This window comes from Diceros bicornis, chromosome 16 (assembly GCF_020826845.1).
Source record: "Diceros bicornis minor isolate mBicDic1 chromosome 16, mDicBic1.mat.cur, whole genome shotgun sequence".
Classification (NCBI taxonomy): Eukaryota; Metazoa; Chordata; class Mammalia; order Perissodactyla; family Rhinocerotidae; genus Diceros; species Diceros bicornis.
This window is the reverse complement of record NC_080755.1, coordinates 56,680,431-56,692,547: the sequence shown is the minus strand read 5'-3', so window position 1 is coordinate 56,692,547 and position 12,117 is coordinate 56,680,431. Positions and strand designations below refer to the sequence as shown.

The window sequence follows — 12,117 nt, the reverse complement described above, 5'->3', positions numbered from 1 at the left end:
GCCAGACTCCCCTCTGACGCTTATTCTGACTCTGTGGTGAGAGTTGCTCATCTCCTTCTGAAGCTGTAGCTTCGTCTATGTTCCTCCGTCAGTGAAAGCATGTGTGGCTTGTAATGTTACAGTGAGCTAAGGAGACTTCAGGAGATGATTACATTTTTGTAATAGATTTTAAAGAATAGATTTTAAAGAATATGGGCCTGTTGTGTCCAAGTATGTTAAAAACATGTGTTTATTTTGAAAAATAAATTTGCTCTTGAAACAGTAAAGCCAGAATGTATTTGTATTACAATTATCGTTTTATATTTGAAGATGGTGAAACAAAATACATGTAACATTTTAAAAAATAAATTAATGGACTTCAAACGTTTTAATTCTCTTGAGGAAAAGTAGGTAAATAAGCCTTCAAAGTGAAAAATTCCGGGGAAAAATAGAATAAAACAAGATTTTCAAAAAGTAGATATGTAATTTTAGATACAGAATTTCATAAGATGTGATTAGATCAACATTGAAGTTGATCACTTGAAGCAAAAATTATCAATTTATTTAGTAAATTTATAAATTTACAATTTTGTGTATTATAGAATATTGTATTAAAACAAATAATTTATAAATAAAAGACAATTAAAAATACAGTCAAGGAAAAAAATTTAAATGCCCGTGAAAGGCAAATTGAATATAAACTGAATATATTTATTTATTTTACATAGAATTTAACACTTAGAAGTTAATCACTGTTTCAGAAAAAAAGTGATTAGAAATATTATCGAGTACAAGAATTATACAACTCATGCTGATCTGCTCCTGGTGCTATATAATCAGTTTTCTAAAAGTTAAAAAAAAATAAAAATAAAAACAGATAAAGAGAAATTTGCTATTCCCATTGTTATTTTTATCATAGGGCTGAAAAGTTACAGAATGGGGAATGAAATTTCAAAATAAAATATAATTAGATAAATATTTTCAAAAACCCACAAAGTTAATACTCATTTAACTTACATTTGAAGATATGTTACTGAAAATTTTTGTTTCATTTTAAGGGAAAATTGGTCAGAAAGCTTTTGTAGCACTGAGTAACCAATTTTCATGTATTTTTTCTCTCTCTCTCGAATTTTTTGAAATCTGCATCATTAAATTCATTTCAGAACAGTTTTGGAGAAAATATTTGTAAGTGCCAATTTGTTATTAATGTGTTATGAATATCAAAAATAAGTGACCATTTAAATCTCTGTAGTGATATAAACAAACCACCTGAGTAATGGAAAAGAGGGCATCAAAATTGTTATAAAAACACTTGCTGCATGTGTGTGCTATATTGAAGCTCGCAACATAACAGTTTTGCTGATTATAGGAAAGAGATGTTCCATTTAACGTTTGTTTTTCCAGCAAATGAAGTTATTTCTGCTTAATCTGTTTCCTGGAAAGCTTCCTAAATTAAGCACCAAGCTATTTATCAGCATGCCAGCTAAGTGAATAAAATTACTAACTAGTTTAAAACGAAGCTGTGGAGATATATGTTTGCTTTGTACAGTCATGCCAAAGGTTTAATTTGGACTTAATTTTATACAGATTTTTCAAGAAAAAGATAAAAACTTTAAATGAATTTCTTACTAATTTTCTTTAAATTTATTTGTAACTGAAATACTTTCTCCAATTTACTTACTTAAGCAAAAAGTTCTTCTCTGGTGACACCTTAGTGTTTAAACCATAAAAAATATGAGCCTTAATTTTGAATAATTTCACTTTGAAGTATTTAGAAATATCTTTTCATATTTTAATGTTTCATTTATTTTCATCCTGAATATAATACAATACAGAAGAGTCTCAAAATGATAATCCCTAATGGTTTCTGTATTTCCTAAAGGCCATGATTTTTTTTGTTGTGCAATAAACCTTGCAAATTTTAATATTTAATTTGTTGAAAATTGCAATTTCTATCATAAGCGCAACTGTTATTTATTGGGAAAAGTCATTATAAACAAAATCTCATCCCACTCCAGAAAACCTCTCCACAAAGGTCAAATAGAGAGAAAATAGTTTTATAACTGAAAAGCATTAAACTAGAACGTAATGTGCATCACAGGAAATCGCTAAGACATTGCCAAGACAGAAGGAAATCTCGCCCTTTTATACAGCCAAGCAGATAAAACCCATTGCATGCATCTTCTCAAGATAAACAAGTATTAACCTTTGAGAACGAGGACTTAACCACAACATTAGCCGTAGATAGTTCATCCTAAATTGACTGGGCAGTTGGAGTGACCATCTGTATTTGCTAACTGGCTTTATTCAAATGAAAACTAAATATTTCATACCTTTATGACAAGAGGTAGTTTGCAACTTGGGTCAAGGCTTTTGCTGAAGTTAGGCTCCTACCCTTCCTTCCACAGAAACTGGGAGGAAGGGATGCTATCTTCTTTGATGGTCACATTTCAAAGAGAAGGTTCCCAGTACTTGAAAAGACAAGCCTGGGTTATAAAGTTGGCAAGAAGTTTACTCAGCTTTTAAAAGATATACATACATTTCATAAGGATAGAGAAAGAACTTACAAGTTTTCTAAAGTAAATATTCTAAGAAGAGGAAGGAGGGAAAGTCATTTCCCTTATTTTCAACAGGGAGAATTAAACCTCTTAAACAAACAAACAAACAAACAAACAGCTTGTATTTGCCCTGACAAACTACAATTGCAAATATAATTTTTCCATTAAGAGAATAACACATAGATTATAAATAAAGACATTAAGACAAACAAAAGAACTTCCCTCTTCCCACTCTTTAATTGGATGCACCTGTCCACAGCTTTTTTAAATAAAAAAAGAAAGATTTAAAATAATGAAATACACAATATTTTATGCTGCCACTTTTTTCTCATTTCACAAAATACCGTGTATATAACTTCTGATTAGTAGATAAAATAAAATAATATTTGATTGCTCACATTTGCTATGTAACCTTCTAGATGCTTTATATGTATCAATTGATTTAATCTCAAGTATTAGCTCTATAAGGTAGCCAGTCACCAGTATCATTTCCATTTACAGAAAACCAACTGAGACGCACAGTGGTTAAGCATTTTTCTCAAATTGAGAACCAAGATTAAAATCCAAGTAGTCCATTTTTAAAGCTCACAATATTAATAAATTTGTTACATTGACTCATTTATTTTTACTAAACACAAAATTTCATAGTATGGTTGTAATTTATTTTCCTCAATTCCGTCTTGGTATATACTTGGGTTATATCCAGTTATTTGGGTGTGATGCAAACAATTCTGGAATAAGTAAATTGGATCGCATACTTTTATGTACTGGTGCCTTGGACTGTAGCATAGGTCTCCCAAACTAATTACTGGGTCAAAGATACGTGTAGTTTAACTTTTACTATTAATTGCCAGATTAGGGTCTAGAAAAGGTTACTCTAGCATCACTGGCTCTGTTTTTCATCTTTAACACAAATCACATGGACGAAATTATCAATCTCCTCACTTCTGGTGAGTGAGAGCCTCTGTGAATATTATGATAGAGCAACATGTCTCAGCTGCGGGCAGTTTTGCACATTTGACAATGGTGAGAGACAATTTTGGTCATCTCAACCAGGGTGGATGTTCTACTGAAACTAACTGTTAGGGGTCAGCGATGCTGCTCAGCATCCTACACTGCACAGGACAGCCCCCCAAAACAAGAATTATCCAGTCCAAAATATCAATAGTGACGAGGCTGAGAAAGCCTGTTAGAGATCATTTGAATTTTCTCACCTGTGAATTTCTAGTTTGTGATTTTTTTCCCCTGAATTGTCTTTTTCAAATCAGTTGTTAGGATTTTAACACTAGAACTGTTAGTATTTCATCTTGTGGTGCAAACATTTTTCCAGACCCCTGTTGTTTTGTTTTTGTTTTTCTTACTTTTTTTTGCCATGTAAAAAACGTATATAACTATATCTTCCTATTCCTTTATGTTTTCCCTATTTCTTGGCTCACTTAGGAAAATCTTCCCAACTCAAGGTATATACAAAATTACCTAGATTTTATGATAATTATTTTATTTTAAAATGTATTTAGATCATTATACCATGTCCATTTTTGTTTTTAAAAACTACACTGAACAATGGCATCGTTTAAGAGCGCTGACTGCTGGCTCCTTAACTGCCTTGTCCACGTCAGCTGTGACTTTAGGCACAGCATTGAACTGTAATTTGTAAAACTAATTGGTTTCTCGATGTTTTTATCAGTGAAGTTGGGGAGCAAAATAATACTTATAGTCATCAGGATTAAATGAGTTAATATAAACACATTCAATAGTTCCTGGATTCTAGAAAGTTATCCGTATACCTGACTTCTTCACTGTTTTTCCTCATCAGCTCATACAGTCTATGGCAGGTACAAGACACTCAATAAATATTGGTTGAATTGAATACATTGAGAACAATGTTTTTTTCCTAGGCTATATTGTTGATCAATATATGAATTATAGGAAGATACTGTCCTCAGATAGCTTTCATTCGAATAAAGTAAAAGTGTACCACACAGACTAAGTGCAATTCTCATGACGTTTTTTTCCTAAAAACAGCGTTAACATTCATTTTATTCTGTTTATTCAACCTGCAGACAATGTAGAACAGATTTCTGCAGCCGCTGTGTATGTGCAGGTTCTTAATATTAATGATCATGCTCCTGAGTTCTCTGAATACAGTGAGACATACGTTTGTGAAAACGCAGCCTCTGGTCAGGTAAGAATCCACAGTAAATTGCTGATGTCTAAACATTGCCACATATTATGTATAATAACTTTCGCCATGTATTCCTCCCATTTTGAAATGATAAAAATAAGCTTTATTTAGCTACATTAATTACATACTTTTACGTTTATGTTGTAAGTTCTGTGTAATTTAAATTTCTTTTTCAAAAAATAAATGTTAACTTCGAGTTTTCCATTTCAAAATTCCTCAAATGTTTGAAAAATCTGCTTACACTAGGGATTCAATAGTAAATTCTTTACACTTTGTCAATACAATAAAGAAAAAAATTCTTTTTGTAATTCTATAGAATAAATAATTGTAATTTATTTTTATCTTTTCATTCATCATGACAATAAAGATAAAATGAGGTATAAGCATAAGTACATGTAAGGAAAGAGCTGGAATTTTTCTGTAGCTTATAACCACTATATCAGAGGCACTAACACAAATGAAATTCAATTTCAAATGTATTACTAAATATGTAAAGGCTTACGAGAGCATATTCACTTTGAAATACATCAGCATTGCTTCACAATTTATTTCACACATTGTCTCATGTGAAACTCACTTTTTTCATTTGTAAAATGTAGAGTTTCAATTAGATTGTTCTTTGAATGTTTCTCAGTTCCAGTATACAATGTTACATTTTTCTTAGGTATTCTTTGAGAACGTAGAAGCCCATCAAATGTCATAGAACATTTTAAAAAATGTATAAACCAGTTTTCAGAATACTGAATAAGTGTATATATATATGCTATGAAATCAATTATTCTAAGTAGATTTGAATTTATCAATGAAGCTAGTTGGAGACAATTTGGATTTTACAAAAGTGGAAATTATAATTTTCTACCAATAAATCGCAGTAGCCCACATTATGTTTTATTTTCAGGTTCCTAATATGGTAAGAATTGGCATATCTTGAGAAATAAGTGTACCTTAATTGTTAGGATTATTCAACTATAACATGTTAGAAATCATCAATGATTCTTAACATGTCTTGTGAAATTTATTTGGTTATGTTTATGCTAAAATACATTTTATCCTGGAAATAATTCCCGAATCTTGCTTATAAGTATTTCTAAAAATATTTTTGAAAGTAATAATAAAATGATTAGAAATATACAAATGGGGGCCAGCCCAGTGGCATAGTAGTTAAGTTCCCGCATTCCGCTTCTGCGGCCCAAGTTTCGCTGGTTAGGATCCTGGACACGGACTTACTGCTCATCAAGCCATGCTGAAGCAGCATCCCACATAGAAGAGCTACAACTCTACAACTATGATACACAACTATGTACTGGGGCTTTGGAGAGAAAAAAAGAAAAAGAGGAAGATTGGCGACAGATGTTAGCGCAGGGCCAATCTTCCTCAAAAAAAAAAAAAAGAAATAGACAAATGAATTTAAACTTAAACTACTTATTTTGAATGGGTTAGGACCCAGGGTTATTGATAAACTGAAAGGTGAATATAAAACTTTCAGATACTCTCCTCCGTGCAGCCCTGAACCTGGATCCAAAAGCAAACTAATTTAGAAACCCATAGACCTACAATATAGGATAGAAAGAATCACAAAAGGAGAATGCAAATGAACTGGGACCCGTGGCTCCCGTAGAAACTAGGCTGAGACATTTCTTGAACTTGTTATTATAAATAGATTATATATTTAGAAATTTAACATATCTGATTTTCTCAAACATTTCAAACATATTTCGTGACCCGGACACATCAACAAATAAGCAACTTTTTAGAAAATCACTTAAATAATTCACATAAATCTAACAAATGATAATTTAAATGTAGTACACCAATTTTCTTAAAATTCAAATAATTTTGGAAATAATTTACCCTACAAATTTCTAATCTATACATATAAATTTATATATTTTACATGAATTATATATTTATAATTATTATAAGTAGAATTACATTTATGGTTATAATTGTATATGTCAAATTTAAAGTCTAAAACTTGTAAGGTATATTATTTTATACAGTTTACATAAATATGAATGTATTCAGTGTATCCCATTGATTAGACAACCTATTTGCAAACAAAAAAATTGGCTTAATTTACTTCATCTTCTATACACTTATTTCTGTAAATGTCCTGGATGATAAGTCCACTTACCCAATCAAGTTGCATGTTCAGAGTTCTCAGCTGGACTGAGCTGGCAGAAGATTTGGGAAGGCAACACAATTTGTATGATAGGAGACTTGAGACCAGAGCTCTAGCCCTGGGTGATAAATACTTCTAGGATGATGCTACCTAACTCTCAAGATCACACTGGCCCTTTCTTCTAACTCCTCAATTGTTGTTTATAATAACAATTATTATAAGCAATGTTGTAATAACCTTTTTCCACTTTTGCATCATGTGAAAAGATGGACATATACATTCCTAGTAGGAACTGGCTTCCTTCACTATTGCATTCGAGTCCATTCCTATCTTGACAGACTGAGTGGATCGTTCATTCTTTTCACAGATCTTGGCTCATAAGCAAGAACTCAGAAGGCAGTGTATTTGTAATATAGTGGAATATTCCCCTTGTTGAGAATGAATATTTGTTATTTCTACTCACTGCTTACCGGCAGTGACACCATGATCATAGAAGGCTTTGGGCATTAGGCACAGATGAATTGATAGCAGAGGGCAGAGCAGATGAAATTTCCTACAACACAACTTTCCGACTTCAATGCTCAACAACTTCAATATCTTTCCCAACACCCGCACATAAAAGTGCAAAACTCCCTGGCCTGGTATTTAGCACTCTCTTTGATTTAGTCACAATTTTATCTATCTTGCTTAAAAAAAAAAAAAAAATCGCCTTCTTGTGCACACTCTGAACTGCTTGTTTTTCAAAACATAGATTCCACTTTCCACTTTATCAATTTTTTTATATGAATCTTTCTTTCTGAAATGCTTTTGTCTGTTCCTATGGAAATTTTAACAACATTGCACAGCTGAACTCAAATATCACATAAATAATCAAACCACTTTTAAGGAAATGTATAATGTTTACAGTGTTTACAGTTTTTGTCATGTTATAGTTACCTGATTCTAGCAACATTCTGAACATTAACCCATTTCATTCTCAAAAAAATACGTGAGGAATATGTATTACATGCCTCATTTTACAGGTGGGGAAACTGAGGTTCAGAGAAGTTGTGACTACCTAAGGACAGACAGAAATATTTTAACCCAAGGGCTGGCATCAGAATCCATGCATGTAGCCATTATGTTTTGCAGCTTGTCCTACCCTAGTTTAAATAGATCTTATACATTTGTCAGATGAGTCATCTCTAGTTTTTCATGTTTTCTAGATTATAAGATACTTGTGAACAATGAGTTAGTTTATTTTAATATTCTTGATAATGTGCAGTGTGGCTCTCAATAATAAATGAATAAATGAACAGAGCATGAAGACAATATTTCTTGGAACAATGATAGAATATTTTTTCTATAATTCTCTGGAGATATTAATTTGAATTTGTCAGCCTTATACATGATTTTTAAAGCCTTGCAGAGTGATGAGATCACTCAAGGAGAAAATGTGGACAGGAGAAAGAATAAGTCTAAAGACTGAGACCTGGACTCCAATATTAAATGTTTGGGGGTTGAGGAGACACTAGAAAACAAAATGTGTAAGGAGCAAACCAGGCGGTGTGGTAACCTAGAAACCAGATAAAGAAAGTGTTCCTTGGAGGATGAGGTTATTACCTGTTTTGTTGGCTGCTTACCGGTCAGGTAAAAGCAGAAAAGAAAAGATCCCATTGAATTTAACAATAGAGATTTTGGACTTACTAGAGTATTTGTAGTTAACAAAGTACAAAATGTCAACCAGGAATAAAATATAAAGTGAGAATATGAAAAGACATAGGACAGAGCCTTTGGCAACAGCAATATTTAAGGATATGGTAAAGGAAGGGAAGATTGCAAAGGAGACTGAGTGCGTGTGACCAGTGACATAGGAAGGAAACAAGAAGATTTTTGATGTGGACATGCATGGAGGCCATAGTTTTTGAAGGAGGCAATGTCAATAGCCTTAATTCTCACTATTCCAGGAAAGAAAATAGTTCTCACAGTTTACCCTATGATCAAATTTAATCTTTAAAAATATGTAATTTTATAAATAATTCACAGCAATGTAAATAAAGTGACAGTGCAAAACAACTTTATTAAAATGTGGCAAAGAGAAATTGCACTGCACACTTACTAAGAATGGCAAGAAAGCTGTGATTCACGATTATTGCAATAAAGGTGAAGGCTGTTGCAATAGGGGAGAGAGATGAAGTCTGTTGAAAGAAAAGGCAGGAGAGTTTTTAAGCACTGGGGTGATCTAGTGAAAAAGGACTGGAGGACACATCAGGAGGGAGATTGGTCAATGTGATTATACCATCTGTGTCTGCTAATTGGCTCTTATGGAAGTTAGGTCCCTACCCTCCCACAGAGACTGGGACATAGGGACTCGACCTTTCTTGATGGTTACGTTTCAAACACTTGGTTACTAGGTGCTAGAGAAAGACCATCCTGCATTATAAAATGGGAAGAGGCTAGGAGAAGATTTATCTAAATTACCAAGGGGAAGAGAAAGAATTTGTAATTACAAGTTGTCTAGGGTAAGTGTTCTAAGAAAACGCAGGTCAGGAGCCTTTAGTCAGGAGGAAAGCTGTCTGAAATTGAGTCAAGTTATGGGGAACGTTATGGCCTTCTTGGTCAAATGTTAATAAAATGTAAACACAGCAAATACATATTTGTCAATATGTAATACTTCCAGAAGTTTTAAAAATCTTTTACAGCTCATATTTTTGTTGAGGAAAGAATGGCTCTTTTCTTTACTCGATGATTTACAAAACATTTAATCTTTAGATTTATGACAGCAGGTAGAATAATCAAACTTTAAAAAGGTTCTATTGCATCTCCTTCCTTCCGGTCATATTTGGATATATTCTGCCTTCAGCAGTTTTCCTTTTACAAGATGGATCAAGTAGATTTTGGTGCAAAAATTTTACAAAAGATGAAAATATATTGTCACATTTATTTTTAGCAAAACAGAACAGCCCAGATTCTTATCACAATAATTTGAAGTCCTTCCTGTTGAATGACTAAAAGGATGATTACTATATTTTCTCTTTATCCTTAGAACCATATTGTTCATTCATTGATTCTTGATTTTGAGAAAATTCATCTGTTATATCTTCATCTGAAGACATATAGTCTGAAATTTTACTTGCATGATCAGTTTCACCATGAGTCTATAGTGCTGGTTTCTGCTTTTGGTACTCATCTCCTAATTCACCTCAAAACTATGAAATATCTTCCTCTGTCAATTTTATTTTCTTTATCCTTATGTATGTAAAATGAAAAATTCTGAATTTTTAACTGTATACAATGAAAAATAAAATCAGACAAAAAAGATAGTGTATCAGTTCTTTTATATCTTTTTGAACATTGATGTAATACTTTGAGCAACCATTTAAAAAAGAAGAGGAAGAAGAAGAATGATGCAATGCGGAAGATTTAGTTTTTTATTATATCATCCTTCTTGGATATTTATCATACAAGTTTCACATAAGTCTTTTAAAAGAACATTGGGAAAAATTTATGAGTAATGATGAAATAATTTGTAGGATGATAAAATAGCGCAATGTTCAAGGCATTAAAAAGAATCATATCACTAAGTTACCATGATGTATCCTAGATTTATAAAAGTGTCCAATTCAGTAATTGAGGATAGGATTAGTTTCTTTATTTAAAAATATATAAATATTTCTTTATTATTCGGAACATGCCTAGGAATTTTAAAAAATGATATACTAACCTTCACAAACTACTCAAAAGGAAACTCAAATACTAAATTTTGAATTATATACAATGAATTATAAAGATATACTGAGAGTCAAACTCTGCTGAGGAAGAAAAATATCCACTGGATGTAGTGGTATAGAGTTGTGACCTGCTGAGAGTTTAAATGTAAAGCAATATGAAAAATCTATAAATAATATACTTTTTATAATTTTACAGCTGTGTATATTATGCTTCAAAAAGTTTAGGTAGGTTTTTCAACATCGTATAGCTTATGAGCAATTGAGGGAAGATTATAATTTGTATTTATCTCCAAAAATGAAGCTGATTTTAAGTATGCCCTGCTAATCAGAAAGACGAGCTATCCTTAGATTATTCGCATAACCCAAAAAGAAATAGGAAAATTGATTTTTCTCTTTCTGCACTCATAAAGAATTACATTTACAATTTAAAGGACAAAAGTAAAAATAAGGTCAATTTGAGTGATCCTTACCCCCTTCCCGGGGTATGCACTGCTCAAACTCAGAATGAGTCCCGTTGGTCAGCCCTATTTCCCAATCAGTTTCCTTTGAGGAGGGAGGCCAGAAATCATCAAATGATTCTTAGCGGACTCGTAGGCATCACTATCAAATCTAGAAGTTAGTCTCAGTTCTATAAGTATCTGAAAGAATGATACATAGCATGGCTGTTTGTAATGTTCCTCCACTCAAATCCAAGGAGAATCCAAAAATTACCTCTCACTATGCTACATACACTATGGTTTATGAGCTGAAATAGAGGAACAGATGATTTGAGTGCTGACAATATATCCAACATTACCACAGATACCTTCTTCCTAACACACAATGCCTTATTTTAATAACATGGATGTTAGGGCTTTCATGGCTCCTGAATTGTCATTGTTTACACCATATGTTTCCTCAGATGTTATGTGTGGAATCAGACTGACATGGCCTCAAATTTCTGGTTTGAAATTTACTGGGTAGGCTTCCTTCAAGTACAATTAAAACCAAGCACCTAATATCAATATATATCTCCCAAAGTGCCACTAAAAACTGAAAAGTGCTGTTAATCTCCTACTCATTCCTAAAAGTTAGATAGTAATGTATGACCATTAAAACTAATGGAGTAAGATCTCTAAAAATATTTGCTTTAAAAGATAATAAAGTATATCTCCTGTACCTGAAATGGTTTTACTGCAGAAACCATGATCATTTTTAATTTAACACCTATATAAATAAGTTTTATAAAAAATTATTACAAAGGGTAGTAAAAGTTATGTAATTATGTTTGACATAATCTTGACAAGAAAACCAAATGATTCTGATTAGCAAAATATTAAGAGCCTTCTGTTTAGAAGTTTTCAGAGGAAATACATTTTACTCTGTTTAATAATAAAGAATAATCTATCAATAAAATAAAGAAGGGACTACATCATCACAAGACAAATTGTGAAACATACATGACACGTAGTGCAGATTCTTGACTAAGCCAAGGGAAGATGCAGCCTCGGTTCGCAAACAGGGAAGTTGGGTGATGAAAGCAGAGAGGAAAGGATCTCCCCTCTCCACTGCAAAGTGAGAAAG

The 12,117-nt window shown here is 32.3% G+C and overlaps 1 protein-coding gene across 1 annotated transcript in view; it reads left to right on the top strand.

Moving 5' to 3' along the window:
* The window catches only part of CDH19 (cadherin 19), a 74,423-nt gene that overhangs the window by 42,300 nt on the left and 20,006 nt on the right, over positions 1-12,117 (top strand). Inside the window, exon 8 of the mRNA XM_058556611.1 lies at positions 4,601-4,722. Coding sequence (XP_058412594.1) covers positions 4,601-4,722 — 122 coding nt within the window. The remainder of the gene's footprint in view (positions 1-4,600; positions 4,723-12,117) is intronic.